This window comes from Aythya ferina, assembly GCF_964211825.1.
Source record: "Aythya ferina genome assembly, chromosome: 11".
In the NCBI taxonomy this organism is placed as follows: domain Eukaryota; kingdom Metazoa; phylum Chordata; class Aves; order Anseriformes; family Anatidae; genus Aythya; species Aythya ferina.
In genome coordinates, this window is record NC_140307.1 from 13,467,114 (window position 1) to 13,489,159 (window position 22,046).

At 40.2% G+C, this 22,046-nt stretch overlaps 1 protein-coding gene across 7 annotated transcripts in view; it reads left to right on the forward strand.

Annotated features, from left to right (window-relative positions):
• SCAPER (S-phase cyclin A associated protein in the ER) overlaps positions 1-22,046 on the forward strand; it is a 241,245-nt gene that overhangs the window by 79,905 nt on the left and 139,294 nt on the right. For 2 of the 7 annotated variants that reach the window (XM_084532001.1, XM_084532002.1), the window contains exons 2-5: positions 5,162-5,237; positions 7,529-7,646; positions 16,171-16,241; positions 20,426-20,620. In XM_084532001.1, coding sequence (XP_084388127.1) covers positions 5,175-5,237; positions 7,529-7,646; positions 16,171-16,241; positions 20,426-20,620 — 447 coding nt within the window. In that variant the 5' untranslated portion in view covers positions 5,162-5,174. Of the gene's footprint in view, positions 1-149; positions 364-2,239; positions 2,353-3,283; positions 3,365-3,485; positions 3,545-3,791; positions 4,393-5,161; positions 5,238-7,528; positions 7,647-16,170; positions 16,242-20,425; positions 20,621-22,046 lie in introns of those variants that run through there. The other 5 variants (XM_084531998.1, XM_084531999.1, XM_084532003.1 and 2 more) reach the window with 5 other exon arrangements.

Consider the following 22,046-nt stretch of genomic DNA (forward strand, 5'->3'; position numbering starts at 1 on the left):
GGGTCGGGCACGTCGCGGGGCCGGGGCCGGGGCCGGGGCCGCGAAGTTTGGTCCTGCCTCTGCCTCCCAGGCGTGCCGTGGTGCCGCGGCAGCGGAAGGTACCAAGTGCTGTCAGCATAGGTCGGCGGTTTCTCACTTCCAGAAAGTGGTTCGGCTCAGGCATCAGCCAAGCCTGGCAGGCCGGGGTGAGTTTTGTCAGAGCTCGGGGCTGTTTTAAGCCAGCCGTGCCGCAGTGAAGGTCATCGAGAAGCCGGCAGCGTGGAAGTTTGCTCTCAGAGAGGGGGAAAGCTTGCTCCTGGTGTGGGCCTGAGCTGACCGTCACACAGCACAAAGGGAAAAGTGCGTTATAAATGAGTTAGCAAGGTGGATCAATACAGATGGTCATAACTGTTCGGCACAGGTAATAGAAAGAAAAGCTGTAGAATAAATTGAAGCTCATTTACCACTCAGGCAAACTAAAATTATGTCCAGTAAATGATCAGGGGGGCTCTGCAGGAATGTTGTAACCGAGAGATGTCACATGAAATTGGGCTTGCTCAGATCCAGAGCCCACTGAGGTCAAATTAATCACTCTCAGTGGTTTAATTGAGATTTGCATAAGGTTGATGTTGGATTTGTTACTTCTCCTTTCAAGATTAGTCTATTTCTGGAAGTCCTCTTTCAAATAGAAAGAAGTGACACCAGCTTATCTGGAATTCCAGAAAGGGAGCTGGTAAGGTGTTCAAGTAGAGCCCTCAATTAATGGAGCTTTGTCTGGTGGACTGTCCCTCATCCTCAGTGATGACGGCGATGTACTGCTCCCTGGTTAACCTCAAATTCTATTAACTGCAAAGAGCTAAGACACTTCATTTGGGAGATGTGAGACTACAATATTGTAATAAATCAGTAAATGTGTTACTGCAATTTCCTGACCATATAAGAAATGTCTCTCCATTTAAAAAATAAATAAATAAATAATAGTGACTTAAGTCTAATATGCTTTATTGGTGTAGATGTCAAATTTCCTGTCAGTATTTATGGAAATCATATATACAAAGTGTGAGTGAAGTCAGGCTGCTTGTGGTTTGTGTAGATAAAGCAAATCATATAAGCAATCAAAACAAAAATAAGATTTGATTGATTTCCAAAAATAGTACTGAAGATACTTTGTCTTCTTTGTTCAGTGCATTACTAACACTCCAGAAAAATTCTTTACTGCATATCTTAAGGCTTGAAAGATTATACAGATTATACATATCAGATTATACATATCTGTGCCTAAACAGCTGTAATAGCCTCCAAAGAGCAAATTCAATATGGATGTGCAAAGAGCAAGTTTATTAGTTTATTAACAATATGTTCACATGCCAAGATGACTGAAGATAGCAGCAGGAAATAAGAATAGCTGGAATAATATAGCAAGCAAAACCAACCAGCCAAACAAAAAAAAAACAAACAACTAACACCCAACCACCACTTGCTGAAGCTCAGCAAGAAGGACAGCATAGAAAATCATATTCTTCACTCCATAGTTTGCCTGTGTCAAAATGCAGTCCAGACACTTCCTAGCACTCAGTTACCCAATCATATCATAAATACGAGATTGTTCTGGTAAGGATGTAAGAAAATGAAAGAGGGCCTTACATTCTCTCGATATTTTTAACCAAGTGCATAGCAAATGCATTGCTATTGTAACTTGCAAATAAAAAGCGAGTATTAGTGATGCTATTTTAAAAACAGAATGCAAGTCATGTCAAACAAAAAGCTTTTTATGTGCTGAACTTTCTGACAAATCTCTCCTCTAGCCAAATTGCATACAGTCTTTCACAAATCTGTTTGGAGCTACTTTTTCAATCACAAACGAATTAATGTTAGAAGATCACATTCAACACAGATTTCCAATACATTGGCTCATTTGTGCCTCCTTCTAATGACTTGACTGAAGCCATGATACCACTTCTCTAAAACATCAGCAAATATAAATCTGTTCCTCTTAAACTGTCAGCGTGAGAGCAGTTGTCCAGCAATTGAAAGTGCCATTCCTTAACAGCTGTTTCCTGCAGGTGAAGCTATCTGCCTCATGTTCACTACATTTTTTTTACACTTCTACATTTTAATTTTATAAAGCACTACTCAACTTGCATAAGCTGTGATTTTCTTTAATGGAAGTCATTTATACTCTTTCAGAATAAGTGTATTCACAGTAGTGAATTCAGACAGTTTTCAATTTTGACATATCCTAATTTTGTTTTCATCACAGGTAAACATTATAAGCTGTATGTAAGACAGTGAAGAGTATCTAAGAGCTGCATGCAGAGATTATCCCTCCATCTTCCATTTTAAAAGTAGCTGGCTTTTGACAGGTGAATTTAGGTAAGGGAAAAACCAACCTGAGCAACAATTTAAAGACAATTGTGTTTAAGTGCCATGTGCTTGGATTTCAAAATGGCCATCATTTGCTTTAGTAGTACCCAAACACAACATTGTGAGCATTCTAATTATTAATAACTCCTTCACAAATTATCCTGAAGTATTTTAGACTCTGCAGACTTTACAGACCTATTTTTCTACTTCTTTGCACTTAGTGCAGTTATTAATATGTGAAGAAATAGGTTATGAAAGGACACTTCTGATGCAGTATCTGATTTGGCATCAAATCAGGGTACCAGGATTTGTCACAGGCTTCTGAAGCCCTGTACCATGGTGCTGAGCTCAGCTACAGGAGCCCAAAGAGGCAGCTGGGGACACTCAGACAGCTGCCTGGGCACAATAAACGAGCTTGTTATCGAAGGACAGCGTCAGGGCTGGGCTGGGACCTCCAGAGGCCATCTGGCTCAGCTCTCAGCGCAGGACCAGAGTTATGTGCGTCATTCCTGAGAGGTGGTTGTGCTATTTGTGACCGCAGCTGAGGCACGTGTGATTTCCCGTGCAATCCATACCAATGCTTGAGCTATCGTTACTGTTTTACACATGGAAACCGGAATCGTCCTGGGTAGAATTTCAGCCTCTTACTTATCGTTGCTATCCCCTAGGAAACGGATCATTCCTAACCATACTTTTACATGTTGGGCACTCCTATCGCTCCCCGTTTGCCTTCCCTTTTGGCTAAACAGTGCCCTTGTCCAACGTTTCCTCACGAGCCCGCTTGCCCAGGCCCCGGCTCTCAGAAGACCCGCACCCCCTGTGCCTTCAACCCCGGTGCCCCAGCAGTGCCAAACCCCAGGGCGCAATCTCGCTGCGCTGCCTATACGCGCAGGGTATGTACGTAATTATTTATTAACGCCCGCAAATTTGCTTCTCCGGTCCCCCAGGAGGAGCGGGCTCGGCGCTGAGGGACTCGGCACCGCCGCCCCTCGGCGCTCCCTGACGGGCTGAGGGCAGCCAGGTGCGGGCAATGCCTTCACCGGCGCGAACGGCGCATGCGCGGGCGGCAGCAGCGGGGTGTGCGTGTGTGTCTGTCTGGTGGGGGGGGGCCCGGGCCGCGCAGGGCGGCGGGCGGGCGGGCGGCCAGGCGGCGGGCGGCGATGACGTCACCGCGGCGGGACGGCGCGGCGCGGCGGAGAGCGTGAGTGCCCCAGCGCGCGGCCGGGCCGGGGAGGGGCGCGGCGGCGGGGCAAGATGGCGGCGGGCCAGCCCCCCCCCCCCCGGGGCCCGTTGCTATGGGCAACCGCGGAGCCCCTGAGGGGGCGGCCGGCCCGAGGCGGCCCGGGCCCGGGGGGCGCCGCGCTGAGGGAGCGCCCAGGCCCTGCGGCGAGGGGCCCGGCCCCTGCCCCGGGCTGCGGCCTGAGGGGAGGCCCGGGGGCTGCCCGGGCTGAGGGGGGGGCCCCAGGTGGGCCGAGTGTTTCCACAGGCTGAGGGAAAGCCCCGCTGCGCAGCCTGATGTGCCAGTAAACCTGCAGCGCGCTGGCTGCCAGCTTCTCCCCTCTCTGCGCACGTTCCTCCTAACAGATCCCTGTGTCCTGCACTCCCGGGAAGTTTATGTGGGGCCCGACTTTTCCCCTTCAATACGCACCTCGCTGTGCCAGCTTTTATTACACCCCGATTATAATCGAGTGAAGCGTGGTGGTCACAAGCGGCTTGCTGAGACGTCTCGGGGCTGAAGGCTCCTTTTGCTTCTCATGCCCTAAGTAATGCTGAAATACAGCGGGACCTTGTTTTCAAGAACTCAGCTTCCTTCAACCAAGTGTGGATTATTTCAGTGTTTTCTTAGGCTCAGGAGGTTGTCTTAAGGCATGCAAACAAGTGCAAACCGTAACAGCTGGCTGTTTGTGGGCATGGGTTTTGGCTGTTGGCTTTTCAGAAAACTCAGCAACATGTGGGGTGGAAGCTGTAATCTGAGAGCGAGGGAACATCCCGGTTAGGGCAGTACCAATAATAACCGATAACAAAATCTCCCGTGGGATCTGGCAAAAGGTTAATCTTGTTCTCTGATCTAATTTCTGGAACTTCAGAAGTGCTTTTAACTTCTGTTTAGCATCTGAATGTTAAGAATGTGTAAGGACTGTTGCAGGAGAGTTTTTGCACTAATCAGAAGCTGGCTGGGATTTATTTCCACCCTGAAGCCAAGGATTTAGTTTTATTTTAGCATTGTTACAGCAATTGTGGATTTTTTTGATAAACCTATAAACATTTAATCCAGTGTAGTTCTCCATTTTTGGCAGTGGTTCCCTAGTTCAATACTGGATTAAATAATACTTGATCATAATTAACTTCTATAGGAACTGTCACTTTTTTTTTCTTTTTTTTTTTTGAGAACAGAAGTTTTTGGATTTACTTTGCTTCACTGCTAATTATCTGTTATGAATTTTTAGTATCTCTGATTCACTTTTCTTTTTGAACCTATAAATAGTTTGCTCAGTCTTCTGTCACGGGAAAGATCATTGTTGCCTTCCACTGTTCTTTAGCAGTCTGTGCAGTGATTTGTTTTGGAGCCCCATAAAATTCATTGTACTGTTTACTATCTTACTACATGTGCATATATTTTTTCTATAGGACCATTCTCTTCTAATTTTCTTCTTAGGCTGTTTTTATTAAGGAGTTATGCAAATACTCTATAATAACTGTCCTCTGAAAATGTTGAAATGTTCGTTAGATGTCCTTGACATAAATGCTGCTAAGAAGCTAAAATTAATTTCATACATAGTTTAAGTAAAATTGATCAAATGTATTTATTTTGACACAGATATGAAAACTCAATGGGGTCATCCAAAAACGTAATAAATGAGCCCGTTGACATGGAGGAAGGCTATAACATGATGGTAAGTCATTTAGCTACTGTAATAGTATGCTATACATACCTGTTGTTATTATATCATAAATAATGAAAAGATAATGTATGGCAAAAATTAAAAACTGTCATTGTGAGATGTTGAAATGGGAGTACCATCTGTAAGATGTGAATAATCTATGCACAGGTTTTAGTACTGAAAAAGTCCTCACTGAAGTACTAGTATCTGCTTTTGGACATAGTGTCTCAAAGAAAGATGTGAATCTGTTGGAGACAGTCTTGAAAACAAAACCCTGGGCACTCAAATTCAGAAAACTTGAAGTCTGAGATGCGGAAAATGTGTGAAAGAAGACTAAAGGGGTAGAAGTAATAAGCTTGGAAGATGGGAGGACCGATGGAGAATGGAATGGAAAATAACTGTAAAAATAATGGGAAAGAAGAGAAAATTCAAATGGTTTCAAATTCCCTGTGTATGTCAAGAATGAGTAGTTTTATGTAGGAAAGCTGTAGAGATCATGCAGAGTGAATGTTGCCTGCTGGTGGAGGATTCAAAAGAACCAGTAAATGAGGAAAGATTTATATGTATATTTACTCCATTTTTAGCAGCAGGATGCTATAGATTAGCTCTACTTCCAGGTAAGGAGAGAGATTTTTTCTTACTTGAGGATAAATTAATGCAAAATGCAGGTTGAACATTCTTATTTTGTTTTAAGACAGGTGCATTTCAGAGACAGTTAAGATAAATCAAAATTATTTGACTCAGTTGTGAAGGTACCATAGGTATTTATATCAGGGATTTATACAGTAGTTAAGCTGATTTTAAAATAGTTAAGTGACATTTGTGAGTCTTTAACTCTCTGATGATGAAAAGTTTCTTGTTAAGCAACAAGGGAATAAAAACCCCAAATAAACATGATTCAAAGAAATGGTCACTTACTAAAATTTCCTAGTGAGAACAGGCAGTTAGATAGAACTAGACTAGAACCAATGTAGTGTAGATCTGGTTTATTCATGTGCTTTGCTTGAGTTTCTTTGGATCAAACCATAAAATTTGCTTTTTTATTCATCACCTTTTTCAAAAGTCCACTTAATAGTTCTGCTGTGTTTTTTCTATTATTACATAGTAATAACTCAAGGTGGCTCAGTGGGGCACTAGGTGGCACACTGCAGCTTTAAAAGGAGCAATTGAGGGCATCTGAATGAGAGAAACTTAGCCTAACATTGCTATATAAGCATTCAAGTAAAAGTAGCTTTTTGTTTCTATTGCATTTTCTACCATCCTGATAAATTATAACTACTCATCTGCTATATTCATTTTTACGGCATTTTCTTTCAAAGATGCGCTAGTGCACGTGCGTAACAAAGTGCTTGCAGGCTTGAGTCATATGATGGTAAGAGTGAAAAGAGGAATGCGTCTTCTGACTAGTATAAAATCAGTCTGTTAGTGTGTAAAATAACGTTCAGATCTATGTAAGTTTGTCAGGGTTAAAGATACCTTGCTCAGTGGCTTTGTGCTATCACTGTGTATAGACTTCACATTATGGTATATAGCTTGGCTTAATTTAAATTATTTTAATAGCTTGGATTAATTTCTGAGGAATAACTTGATGCAGTCTAGAAGAGGCAAGATTTTGTCTAGTTGGTATCTGTCAGCTGATACAAATATTTCTTAACATGTTTGGTTTCAAGGATCTTGTGATAGTATCTTTTTCAAGTGCAAAGAATGTGTTTCCTAGGTAAGCGAAGTTCATCCTCAGTGCCTCTCATTTTCTGTGAATCGCTGCAGCTTTCTAGTAAAAACAGCTGACTGTAGTTGCCAGGAAATACTTTCTAGGTTCTTGTCTTCTCTGAAACAGAAGTGTATTTTATTTTATTTTAGATGGTTCTGATAAATCCTGTGTCTGTCTTCAGGCTCTTTTCAGTCATCTAGCACATGTATTTTGGTACTATGCAGCTTTTTTCTAGATTAATTAGTTCTATTTAACTCAAGGTAAACAAAGCATTTTAAAATCTGCTGTGATGTACTTATGGAATTGATGATGAGTTAAAAGGAGCTTAAAAAAAAAAGTGTGGCATAGACACCCATTCCAAGCAATGGGGTAGGAACTCATGTCATTTTGATGAATCAGTCTGCTTATCAGATAGAAAAACGGTTGTGAAAACAAGTACATTTTGAACAATTAGTGAAAATAAGTTATCTGCAAACTCCCTTTGAATGGTTTAACCACATACTGGATGAAATTAACATACCAAGACAAAAATTTGTACCTGTATACATATACATACACACACATTTTCTGTTCCTGTATTTCTTGTTTTCAGGCTTCTTTCCAGCGCTCTAATAGCCATGATAAAGTGAGGAAAATAGTTGCAGAAGAGGGACGTACAGCAAGGAACCTAATCGCATGGAGTGTTCCACTGGAAAACAAAGATGATGATGGTAAGTATTCAACTGTCTTCCCCCAACTTTTTTATCTCCTGTCTCTTTGTTCACTGGAGTTGCTTGCATGGAAACATGTTTCTGATGTAGGATTTTGCATTTTAAACAAAAGGTTGTTTCATGTCCATAGCATAGGTTTTTTTTGTTTTTTTTGTTTTTAAATGTATACCCTGCGGTTGACAGTTCACTATAAAACCTGTTCAGTAACAGATAAACTCTTTATTTTTCTGTAACAGACATCTAAGAATGTCCTGTCTTGCTGATACTATCAAGATACCTATGTAATATAATAATGTTATCTTAAAATACTGGGCTTGGAAAAGGTTATTAAAAGCCAGTCTTAAGTAACTTGGGGTTTCAGATTGGTAGGGATGGCTTAGAGCAATCCAGCAAATTGCTCTCTGTGCTCTAAATCAAATAACTTCAGTAGTTTCTTTTACTATCACTTCAGTCTCTGTTTAACATCTGTGAAGAGCCTTTAAGAAAGGGAATATTTGGGGACAGCTTTCTGTAATGTGAGTCCTCAGAACAATTTTGTTACTGTTGTAGTATTCTCTTATGACCTGATGGCTTAAGCAGACAGGAATTGACTTTGGATTTTCATACTGCTCAAGCTGTTCCAGATGTCAGAAAGCTGTTTTTAAGGCCCTCATCTCAATTTCTTTTGTAGCTCACCTGTCCCTGTGGAGGTGCTGCTGCTTTTGAGACTTGGGCAGGAGTGTCTAAAAGTGGTGGGGCTTGTTTTTGTTTTTCTGTGAGCATGGTTGAACACTGGAATAAGTCCCCCGATGAATCTGTGGGCAACTTTCATCTTTGAAGATGCTTTAAACCTTACTGGATGTAGTCCTGGGAAGCCTTCTGTAGCTGACCCTGCTTTGAGCAGGGAGGTTGGATTAGGTGATCTCCAGAGGTTCATTCCAACCTCAGCTATTCTGTGACTTGGCCAGTGGAAAAAATATTTCTAGGATCAGTTTTGCCTGTGTTACAAAGTAATTAACCTTCTGTCTGCAGCAAACCAAAGCAAAGTTTAAAATGTCTTTGTGGCTTGCTTTATGCTCAGAGGCGTACTTGTGATTTTTTTTCCCCTTCCTTTTAAAGCTGAAAGGTCTGAAGTCACATGAGAGAATGAAGTGTATGAAAACCTGTTCAGCTGTCTGTGTGTGGGCATCTGTATGGGTTTCATCAAGGAAATTGTGTTCAGCTGATAATGCAGAGCTGTACCTCTGTTAACAGTGACAAGTAGGATGATAGTAAGCATGTATTTATCAACTAAACATTATAAACCTAATCACAAGTATCTGCATTTACAAGCTTTGGTTTCGTGTTCTGACCCTGAAGTAAACTTCAGCATGGTCCCAGTTACCGAGTGCCTTGGATTGCCTTTCCAAAGCAGATGGCCTCAGGGCTGCTGTAGAGTGACACTTCTAGTAAGCACTAGCTGGTCAGCAGAGAAACATGCACTGTGCATCTTTCCTAGCTTTACGTAGGAAGAAAAAATGAAACAACATCCAGTTGTCAAGAAGTGTTATGATGGGTTTCTTGATCAAGCAGAACCAATGAAGCTGCCATGGTTTCTTTTTAGGTAAGATAGAAAGATGTGACATGATAAGAGAAATAGTTTAAGATTTAACCATAATCTGCCAAAGTAGAACACAGATTTGGATCACGTGTAGCAGTCTCCAGAAGATGAATTTATTTATTTACTCATCTTAAAACTGCCTACACATATTATTGGAACCAGGGCACAGGATGGGAGGTGCAGGGCAGTCCCCATGGCCGAGGGGCAGCCTTTCTCTCTGGCAAGCCAAATGGCCCAGGGGAGCCAGCCCCAGAAAAGGGGCCCTCAGCCCCCCCAACCTCCTCCTTGTCCACGTGAGGGCATCTTCCAGGCCGCTCCCCACACAGCCGCCTTTGGCCACGCATGGGCCGCTCCATCGCAGAGGCTCGTTGAGGTCTCAGTGGCCACCACTGCCCAGCCTTTGCTGCGGGCCCTATAGAACAGGCCCCCTGCAGCTGGCCCACCACTCACTGAGCATCTCGGCCCTCTGACTGCCAGCTCATGCGCCAGGAAGGAGACCGGGAGAGCCAGGCAAGCAGTAGGTCTCTTGGTGTGCAAGGACAGCCATGTGGTCTGCTGAGGCACCAAGAAGGAGCGCACCTGAGCAGGAGAGGTGTCGTGGGCACAGGGATAGCACCGATGGCACGAGAGACACCAGTGCCCGAGGGACCTCTGGCGTCCAGCCTACAGACAGGTACAGGAGGTACCAGTGGCACCGCAATGATGCGGGCAACAGACCAGCCCCTCAGACACCCAGCGACAGGGGGCCTGGGCCTTACCACAGGAGCAACGGTGACGTGGGGCAAAGGTGGGAGCATGAGACAGACAGCTGCGGGGAGCAGAGGTGTGCCCATGGTCTGGAGCACGGTGCGGGACCCAGCACTGGCTGTAAACCAGATGGCACCATCAGACCCATGCATGAAAATCAACTCGACGGTGGCATAGGACCGAGGCGTGGGACTGGGCGACACCCTGGTTTGGCCCTGTGGCCTGAGAACATTCCGGACGGAAGGCATCCTGTCTGGGCAGTCCCGGGCAAGGACTGGCTTAGCCTTCTGCCCAACACCACAGAGCCCATGGAGCTGGATCCACCAGATGTGGAAGAAGGGATGGAAGTGGGTCCACCTTGGCCAGAAGAGACCTGGGGCTACTGCGGCACGTCTTTGTGCTCTGTCATCCGAGAGCACCAGCAACATCACAGGAGTGCCCGGCGAGCCCCCTACTCATTGCTCAGGCTCCATCACAAGCGTTAGCTTGGAGCCACCAAACACCACAGACATCCCACAGGTTTGCCTGCAAGATGTCCCGGCAATAAACAGCTCTTGCCGATTCTCAGGGGTTGTGTCAGTGCTTCTTTTTTTTGGGGGGTGGGAGAGGAATGGGCTAAAATTGGATTAGTGGAGGTTTAGGTTGGATATTAGAAAGAACTTCTTTACTGAAAGGGTTTTTAGGCATTGGAACGGGCTGCCCAGGGAAGCAGTGGAGTCATCATCCCTGGAGGTCTTTAAAAGACGTTTAGATGTAGAGCTTAGGGATATGGCTTAGTGGAGGAGGACTGGTTGGTGTTGGGTCAGAGGTTGGACTAGGTGATCTTGGAGGGCTCTTCCAACCTAGGGTGATTCTGTGATTCATTTAAGCAGAATAGAATTGGGCCCTAAAGTATTTACAGATTCTGATTTATAGTACGTTTTACTTTTGGGGAAGGTAGCAGTGTGAATGAGTAGAGGTGAAAGGAACACAGAGTATGTTTTGAGCTATTTGTGAGTTGGTTCACTTTTTGTTTAGTCTGTTACATTTTCTACCTTGCTTGTGCTATTCTTGTAGATAGTTTCAAGGAAGACTTTTTCCTCAAAAATTGGTGAATGAGAATTATAGGTGAATGTTTGCTCCGAGTATAACATTTTCTTCCACAGCATGAAAAAAGTAAAAGTGATTTATTTTTTTTTAGATATTGCCCTTAAATAGTTGTATGTGACATTAAAACTCAAGTAGCTATAATCATTTCCTTCTTCTGAGCCTACTAGCAGCACTGTAATTTTTAAACTTTTTGCCAGTGCTGCTTTCTTGTTTTTAAAATTTCTTCAGTAAATCATATATTGAGCTTTTTGCACAAAGAATGTGGTGATAATTGCTTGATGGAAAAATGCCCTGTGGAAAGGAACTTGTGGCTAATGAGAGTCTGGCAGAGCCAGATCCTTTATCTCTTGACCCTTGTCTTGGCACATATGTCAGTGTCAGTGAGCTCGGATTCATTTTATGCTGATCTTTCAATATGTATTTTGTCCCAGAGGAACAATACATCAATATTATGAATTAGGACAGTTCGTACTCATTCAGGGGCTATGTAAATCAGGCCAAAGGTTCAGGTAGCCTCAGCCGATCCTGCAACTTATATGCAAAGCAGAATTTTGTCTTAGTGTTGTTGTTTTTTTTTGGTTTTTTTTTTTTTTCTGCTGGTAGTGTTCAGAGATATCGCACTGGCAGGAATAGTGTGAGATTTAACATTTTATATTACATACTGTTACTAATTATGGGATGATTTTTTTTTTTTTCCAAAACAGTGAAGATACAGCCATTTGCTACTGTTAGTGTTACACAGGCTTATTAAATTTAAAATTCTGGATTCATTTGTTCTGTTTGTGTATCCTTGCTTTTTTGATTTCTTTATTTGCTTGTGTTCTTGCCATTTAACTTTTCCACTGAAAGACTTCAGCATTTTACATGGATAAGAGGGCAATGATGACAGGAATTGCAATCCAAACCTTCTAACTCCTTAAGGGAAATACATAATTCCTGTCAGTAAGAAATAATAGCATAAGAAGGAGGGAAGTTTCTGGAATGGTAGGTAGCACTTCAGTAACGTGTGTTGGAGCAGCATGCACCCTTGTATCAGATCTGAAATTCTAGTTATGAATCCAGATCGATGACATGAGAAAATCCACCTCAAAACATGATGACAACAGTTTAGATGAGGTATTGAACAATAACATGTTTCATCTGTTGCATTTCAGGTATTCCTTCACAGAATTCATCATTCTGCAGCAGATTGTGTTTTCGGATGGACTAACAATGCAGTTGACTTTGTGTGCTATTAGAATTGTGAAAAAATCAAGTAGTATGATATTCTGTCTCAAAAATTAAATTGGCCTTCCAAATCCATGGCCACAAATCGCCCATTACAGGCACCTATTGTATCTTACCCTCTTTGGAAAGCTGTGATCATTCTGGTAGAGGACTTCAGAAGTTTTTCCTTTTAAATTATTTGATATGCCCAGCATGAAACTTGAGGTGCTGCATGCTGCTATGCACCACACACAGATTTTATTTACAAAATCTAAACCATGGTATTAGTGACAGTTAAAATGTCTCAGAAGCTTGACATCTAAACGTTAACAAAATGTAGGGTACCTTTATAACTTAAGGGATGTGTCAAAAACTGGAAAATCTTGTATTTGTAACTGTTCCCTTACTTGTTTAAAATCATTTTGGCTCTCAACATGTAGGAATCGCTTGTAGATTAAGCATTTCAGCGTAAGGAAACACATTTTATTGGTTGAAAGATATCTGGCACACTTTAGAGAGCCTGCAGAATAATCCACTCCTTTAGCAAGAGCCTGGTGCAATAAGTAGATTTTGCAGTGTGTGATGAAAGAGATGAAACTTGGCTCTCTTTGGCCAAGCTAGGAGGTCTACGAGTCATGACTGAAAGCCTTGTGTGTAAGCGCTAGCAACGTTGGATCTGACTGTAACTGGCAGAATATAATGTGAAGGGAAAGGTATTCTTGAAGACTCCTTAGTTTCAGACCTTGAACTTTGTTGAAATGAATGGGATACAGTCTAGTGCTGCTCCATGAATACTGAGCCAATTATGTTCTGGATGAGACTGTGACAGTAATTTGTTTAAAAAAAATTCCATGCAAAATTCATTGCTGTAACTCAGGCTGGGATGGAAAAACATGGAGAGTTTTAACTATATCCATCCTTGAAAGTAGTTTCTCCAGTTCTTTTGCATTGTACGGTTAGAAAAACTGTATTTACTACTATATAAACTTTTAAGAACTGATTTATAGCAATATTATGCATTTCAGTATGTTTCTTCAGTTAAGGGGTTGAATGTAATCAGTATCATCCAGTTGCTTCCTCCAGGGAAACATCTTTGTCTTACTTGAAGTGAACTTCAGACAACCAGGTCTTATCCACGCCTCATCTTTGCAAAAATGTTTCTTAGGATGGAAAAACGCATCAGCTGGAGTTAGTAAGAGAGATTGCGGAGTACAGTTTGGTGAAATGTAGGACTAGTCCTGCAGTATAGACCTTGCTCCTTAGATGGAGGAAGAGAGGTGACAAAGTACATTGCTTGTGCCATGTGTAAGAACTGGAGGGAAAGAAAAGAATGGTTCATTACCCAGTTGTGTCCTCAGATTCTTCCAGGGAGGTGAAAAGAAAGAAAATTGAAAATTTTTATAATTTCTGCTGAAGATCAGATAATAAACAAAAGTAGTGAAACAACAGAGATGTCTGTCTCAGAACAGAAATGGCTGCAGCTCTTAAGAAATATAAAGCTGATTTTCACACTTCTGTCATCGAAAAAGAAGAGAGATGTGAGGGGTGATTGTTGGTGTAACAGAAGGCTTTTGAAAATAGTTTATCAGTAGCCTTTTTTGGGAGATATTAACAGTTCAGCATTTTGTGACAGGAAGTCTTCACAAATCATAAACCCAGTGTGTCTGATATTTAATTACCAGAGAGAGGAAATGGACTTCAAGTATAAAATATGACTGGCTCCCTGAATGCTCCAAAACTGTGCTGCTTTATATATTTCATATTGGCAACTTAATAGCTAATGAGATGATCATCTTTTGTCGCTATTGTTCTTTCCTTAAAATTCAGTAAAAGCCTAATAGGTAATGCCCTTCACATGTCGCTGCGTCCCTGTGCCTTGGCTAGCAGTGCTGGTACTGTACAGTTACACACAGTATATTCATAAGCATTGAACGTTGCTTCTGTGTCGTCACTGCTTGTGAATATAGAGGGACAAAAGCAGAAAGGAAGTAATCTTCTAATAACCAGAGTCATTTGTTAGCAGAAAGAGGGAAAAGCTTGGAACTCTGATTGCTGATGAAAGACAGAACTTCTTGGCCCATACCTTGAAGAAATTGTTTAAGAAAAATTAGTCCCTGCCACACATTATTTGCTTTCAAGTCCACAACACACAGTGTTTATGTGAGTTTTCTTGTCTCTACATGTATGCCTTACGTAGAAGGTGCCTGAAAACTTGCTTTTATCTTTACAGGTGACTTGTTCAGACATTTCCCAGTTTGTAGATGATGGATTTATTTATATTTTTTTTGTAGAATCTAGGGACAGTAACTCTCTTTTTTATCCATCTGTCATCTTAATTCTAACACACCCATATTTTTTTTTTTGTAAGTCTTTTCACTGCAAGTTCTGTGTGCCTTTGCACTCCACTGTAAGCATTGTAGCTCTTACATTTTCAGAATGTAAATTATTTTAGAGTAGAGACTTAGGTGCTTGAAATTCTTCAGTTCTCATAACCATGACATAGAATTGGTCCACGGTTTAAGCTTTTTAGTAGATAAGAAGTTTTAATACATTTTGTAGCTGAATCTTTTTTTTTTTCCTGAATGATGCTAAATTGATCTCAATATATTAATTTGTACCTGTTGTTTTCACTAATGTAGCAATTCAAAAATTCATTATCAAGCAAATAATTTTTAATTTGCCTTAAAATTAAAGGCCTTGTTCCCTAGAACAGCCAGTGATGCAAACCAGCTGGACAATTGCTTGATTAAAACAGGTTTACAGCTGCTTTACATAACCAGTGCAATGTAAAACAGCTGGACTATGTTAGGGAATCTGGCCTAAGTACTGCTAAAAACTGAACTGAACAATTCTGAAATTCAGGAATGATCTCCGTGATCTGTGAAGGGACTATATTCAATTAGTTCATTCATTTGCCTGGCTTCATCAAGCTAAATTATCTTGAAACTTTTATTTAGATCTGTGCTAGAGAGTACTCTTGTCATAGTGTTTTGTCTTACTTGCTCGTATTTTTGTTAATTAAATGCTCTGATTTTCATGTTGGAGGAATAAAAAACAAAATAAAACAATCAAACAAACTTACCCATGAGCAGATATCAAAGATTAAATGTAAGCGTGTCACGTTGGTTCAGGAGAACAGAAATTTAGAGCCTTGCAAAGATAACTCTTAATAAGTTAAGAAATTGCCCCAGACAACATTGAGAAATCATCCTAATTGTGGGCTTTTAAACTGATCTTGGAAGCATAGTTGCTAAGTGCATTTCATATAAGCAACAGACAAGTGCTTTTGAGAATAAATTTGAGAGATCTTGAGTGGACTGTCTCATGCTTTGGAAATATTTTTATTTATTTTTCCCTCTTTTTTTGCCTACCTAACTGTAAGTGAACTAAATCCAGAACTGAGTTTTGTTTTTTCCCATCTTTCTTGGCAGAAAATATCTTAATCTACTGGTAGGGTTGTTAGAACAGTTCCAGAAAAAGTGAATGATTTTATTTTTCTTTTCTGAGAAAGATACCTCTTGTTTTAATTCTGTAATAACATCTCAATATTATTAAACAATCATTCAAGAGCAGACTTTTAAAAATGTATACAGAAAACTGGTATCATATCTGACATCTCGGTTGTAGTGATATGATTTTCAGTGGCACTGAGCATTTGCAAGTAGGCTATCTTTGTTGAATAAGGTCTGTAGTTCCTGACTTCAATTTTTTTAATTTCTCTATGTCTTCTAGCATCATCCTCATTCTGAACTGTTGAATATATATTTGGAATGTAAAATTTTATGAACTTTTAAACTTACTAACTGTGCCGATGTCAGTATATCACAAGATGTGATATGTGCATTTTAGAATACTGTATCTAATGACAAGCGTTATTTTTGATGAAAAATGTTTCTCCCATAGGAAAATCCAAATGGCAAGCTGGCGGAAAAACAAAGAGGGTGACTCAAGGAACACACAAGACTGCAAAACAGGTATATGCTCATTTTTTATTGTGATTATGACATAAAATTTACAACATAAAAATGATTTTTGATACCATTGATACATTATTTGCTGAATAATACATATACAAAAGTGCACATATTGTATTGTCAAAGGGTATGAGTTGTAAAGTCAAGCATTCCAAAGTTTTTAAAATGCCAGAATTTTCACTGCCTTCCTCAGTCTTTATTTTTGGCATTTCTTAGCCTCTGGATGTGTGGCTTTTTGACATTAAAGTTATTTTAAGTCCAGTGCAGTTCAACAATCAATTAATTCTTCCTGTAAGTGTGGTGCTTATACAAAGGCTACCATTCTGCCAAATTTCCGAAATTAAGGAAATGCTTTATTTTCTCATGTGTTAACAGCTGAGAAGTTTTTGTTTAAAGTTTTAGTGTATACTATTTTGGGAAGAAAAAAAATCAGTCCAGGTGAGTAAAGTTTCAGAGACTTAACTGAGAAATGAGTCTTAATGACAAGTATTAAGAAGAAAGGGCACTTCTTCATGTTTTTCCTGTGTGAGTTTTATTATATTAATAAAGTAATACCTCGGTATTTATTTGTGTTTAATATTTTAACCATCACTTTTCTTTGATTAATGGATTTAGCTGCTAGTATGTCTTCAGCTGTCAAATACTTTGCGCCAGCCTTTCAGATTTTGACAATAGCACATAGAAGCTGGTCTCTTTTTGAAAAAAGATGTTCTGCTTCTGTAGGGATGTTTGCATCCCTAAAATATAGGCATGTTAACTTCGCAGATGAGTTTAGCAACTTGTCCCTCCTTTCTTACTAGTATCTTACTAGTGTCCTAGTTTACTTATTCTGTGAAGGTGGGATTTTAATGAGGTGGTTGGGGCTCCAAGTTGATTTACCCTCACAGAACCTTTTGGATAAGAGTAATGTGCTGTGCAGCAGGAGTTCCATCTGTTTGAGTCATTTCGGATTACGTCAATACTGTGTTTTCAAAAGAATACTTTATTGTTACTCAGTGTCTCTGTGTGGGACTGCTGTATTAAAGCTATATTGCAGGAACATAATGCATTCCTAGTGGGCCCAATTAAGGTTTGAAATGGACTGCTGTGTGCTTGTGTATCTTGGCACTTTAATTTGGCATCCAGCACTTCTTTTTTCTACTGTATTTTCGGCACTAAATACTGCTTTAAAATGGTGGCTTTCTTCTTCTATTTTTGCTTTTGTTGAGCCTTCAGATTTCATTTTCCTCTACATACAAATGGGACACTAGGCTCAAGAACATAAATGTACAAAAACTCTCTCATATGATCCTGTAAACCTCATCTTCCTCTCATCAGGGTGCTGGCACGTCTACTTTCAATAAATTTTGGCATCTCGAGAATAAATACACACTTCATACTTCACAGAACTCCAAGGCAACATAGTGAAATTATTTTTGGGAAAAAAAAATAGTTTTAATCACTTTCTTCATCCATATTGAGTTACTTGAGATGTGAGGAAGACTATCCCCATGTTTTTTAACTTAAAAGGCAGCATACGTTTTCTGCAGTTGAAGCTTTTGAACTATTAGTGCAAGTGGGATAGTATGAACTAGCCTATCAGAATCGGTGGCATTTTTGAGTGGGTTTTGTTGCCTTAGTGAGGACAAGCATCAGGGTAGGTCTGCTAGATCATGTCTGTATAAGCTGTCCATTCAGAAGGATGCTTGCAGGTAAAGATTCTGCTGAACAATGTGTAGATCAACTCAGAAATCCTGGTAGTGTTTGGTGCCTGCATTAAACATTTCTATAGAATGTTTAATGCAATCCGTATAAAATATTAGTTGTGTCTTTATGGTAAAAGTAGTCTTTGTTATTGTCAGCTGTAACTCGTAAATTTGAGTTAGCAATGGCTTGCATTTCAGTAAAGTAGGTGCCAGTCAAACTTAGTTAAGTTTGAAAATAGCTTTTGGAGTCTGATCTTCATGGAGTATCTGGAGACTGATGTGGCAAGCAATGGACATGATTTGGGTTCCTGTCTCAAAGTCCCCTTCTGTTTCGTTGAGTGGCAGATGCCAGGCTGTGACAAATTCAGATGCATAATGTTAGAACTGACGTGCATCAGGAATTTTAATTAGTTTTTCTACTGCCTAACCACCAACTCAGCGCTTTCCTGCTTCCACGATTGTGTTTACAAGAGATTTTGTAGTTTGGTGGTTTGTATCTTGTAAAAGGTGTCCTGCTGGCATATGTTCTCCTGTTTCAAATTAGGGAAGAGTTACTCCTGCAGGGGCTTTGGAGGCACAGCTTCTGAAAAAGCATAATCTACCAATGAGTGAATATGTACCTCGTTCTGAGTTCTTGTTGGAGAGTTGACTCTCTGATACGTGGCTGAACCTGGAGTGACTCAGATGTTCGGTGGAACGTTCTGTGATTCAGCTGTTCTTACTGTTCTCATTGTGTTTCTACTAAAATACCGAAGGACAGCGAGGTGTCAGATCTTGCAAAATAAGTATACTGGTTGCTGTGGTGGGACTTCAGGTTGTACTGCGTCTGGCTGGGATGTTAACTTTCCCTGCAGCAGCCCGTACGGTAAAACCACCGCAGAGGTCGACCACAGCCATAAACTAGAACTGCTTCAGACTTGTTTTGCAACAGGAGTACCGAAGTACTTCCCATCTGGGAAAGTAAACTAGAACAACTACTAGAGAAGGAAATGGTTTGTAAATATACTCCCCTGCCTATTTTACTGAGTCTGGAGGAGGCAGGAATCTTTTCTCATTTTTTTCTTTGTAGTTATTTAGCTTTCTGTGACTACGTTTTGTCTTCTGACTACCTCCACAGCACTGCTTTAGGTATGTGGGAAACTTGGACTTCAGTTGCAGTTTACTTTTATAGATGATAAATAGGGGTTAAATTTGCCCTGATGTTCTAATTTTATTTGCATCTTTTCCTGCACACACAAAGGCAAAAAGCAGAGTACTGTAGCTATGTAGTTAATACAATACCTCTATCACAAATGGTATGCAATTGGGATTTATGTTGTGTTTCCTGAAGGTTCTTCTCTGGCATGGTAGCTTTCCTTTTTTGTTGTTATGGGTGAGAATTTCAATAATAAGCTCAGTGTCATGGGGCCAAGGTCTGCGTTGGTGTTCTCAGCCAAATGGGCGTGCTTCAGAATCCTTTGGAATATAATTTGTAGATGGGTGACAGCACGTATCCGTCAAGGAGTAGCTGTCTTCATGTGACTAAGCTGAAGACACAAGGTGAGTGGATACATAACACTGAAGTGGCATAGTGGTACTTCGAAGCAGGTATTTGTGATCCCTCTCTATGCCAGCTTTCCTGCAGACAGTTGGATGCTCTCCCTCCACTCTCACAGCACTTAGCATGTTGGCAGTCCTCTGCATCTGTGCAGCAAAGTAGTACTAAACCAATTAGTCTGCATATTAACACTGAAAATCAAACAACAGATTTGTTGCAGGAAAAGCTGTTAAATTACAACTTAAAGCAGCATAAGGACAATTTCAGACTTGGCATAAGTAGAAACAACTTGATTCAGTGGCACAGCATTTGCAAAGGTTGAATTGAGCTTGCAGTGCAGTATGGTGAGTGGAAATCTTTGTGCAAGTAGTCTTCTCGAGTAGGAAAGCTTCCCTTTGTAACTCATTCTTGATGATTCAAGCATCAGAGAAGATGCTGGCATCTCTGAAGTGTAGCCATAACATACCAAGCAAAGGACTAGCCACACAAGCATTTCTCTGATGTTACTGCTCACAGATTAGAACAAGTGCTTAAAAACAGTTAAGTTGTATGTGGTGCCCTGGTAGTAATTTAACTACAATGAAACATTGCTGGTTTGATTATTAGTAAAATTTTAATTTCATCTTTGGATGTACGTATTTGTCACAGTAAGTACTATTGGGTATGTATGTAGTCAGAAAATGTAACTTTATCATTTGCAAAAGAGAATATCATGCATTGTGCAAAGTGAATGTCGAGTTAAAATGGTAAAGAAACCAAGTGGTTCTACATATCGGTTGCATTTGTTTAAGATGAAAAAGTTTATTGTAAAAACTTATATCAGTGGGATGCTGTAGTCTTCAGTGGAAAAATGTCATCTTTACAAATGTTTAAATATGTTTGAAAAAATGCATTGCACAGAAGCCCAACCCCTTACTGTACTTCTGTTTGTTCTCCTTTTCCTTTGTATCTTGTTTCTTTAGAACACTACCATAGACTGTAAATTAACTGCAGCAGCTGGAGATAAAAACTTTGACAAAAGCCCAACAAAAACAAGACAGCCTCGAAAAGTTGATCTGCGAGCTCGATACTGGGCATTTCTTTTTGACAATCTTAGACGGGCAGTTGATGAAATCTATGTTACATGTGAATCGGATCAGAGTGTAGTAGAATGCAAGGTAAGCTTTCAGCTGTTCTTTCTGCCTATTATCAAATGACACTTACTGCTGTTTTTTACTCTTTACAAAAAAGCCAGTAAGGAATTAGAGCATCAGAAGTATGTTATTTCATGCATTTATATAATGGAGGCTTGTAAATAGTAAAACTGATGGCATATTTCTTTAGATTTAAGAAGATGCTTTCATTTTAGGCAGTGACTTATTTTAAGGTGTATAAAACTTAATGACATGTAATCATGTTGTTAGATCTCAGTTTTTAATTAAATCAATATGTCTTATCAAGTTCTCGTTTTACTAATTTTTCTAGCTGAATGCTGATATTTTTTTTCCTTTTTTCCCCGTCATGTTCCCTACTGTAGGTGGCACTGTTGAGATTTAGCCTTTTTCCCATTCTTTGGCTTGATGTTAAGTTCCTTAATTATACATTGCTCCCTTGTTTCAGTGAATTAGTTATCACTCTTCTAATTCACTCTGGGGTGATAAGAGAGAGATGAGTGGTCAAGCATAGACAATGTCTGGTTGGGATGTAAGGTGTTTTTCCTAACTTTGGATAGCCTGTATTTGTAATAAGACGTAAAACATGCACAGGCTATGATGATTTTTAGTAGATCCACAGAAAGACCATTGTCATTTAGTAAATATAATTTACTTTTTAGAAATGGAGTTTGTTTCGAGCATTAATAGAAGCCAGAAGCATACGCTTTCAAAGAATTGTGAAAGCTAAGATTTTTTTGGTTTTCATATTAAATATAGCTGAAAACTCAACACATTCTGGAAACGATTATCTAATCACTGTAAAAAATTATATCAATTTAAGTAAACCATTTTCTTATCATATGTATCTAGTTCTCTACTGTAATCAGGCACAGCCAAATTGACTTTGAGATTAGCGTGCAAGTAGGTTTCATTGAAAGCAGGTTTGAAAACTGAACAGTAGCTAGAGGCTTCCAAACCGTTGGTTACTCTAACACAATTTAACATGTTGTTACTGAGCTGTCTTCCTGCTCAGGAAACTTCGCTGAAGAATTTTTTTGGTTTAAGAAAATCAGTCAGCCTTGCATTGTAATTAGATTACCATTTTAAACTTCTGTGACTGAAAGAACAGAAGTGTGTTTGTATCATTATCACATATTTTAGGGGTTAGATATCATTCAGCATTTTAATCATGCTACTTGATCTGTTCTCGGATGGAGATACTACATAGCCTAAGTGGAAAGTCTTCATTTTCGTAGACGCTGGATGATGATGTGTGTATCCAGGGGCGTCAGATTACTTGTTTGCTAAACATGGGTGGAAAAAAACAAAAATGAGTAAACAAGGGTTTCCAGTGTTAGATGTTGTAAAACTTGTATAACATTTGTGTTGCTTTTACTTTTAAAAGATGTTTTCTTTTTTAGCACAAAGAACGTGCCCTAAGTGAGCAGCT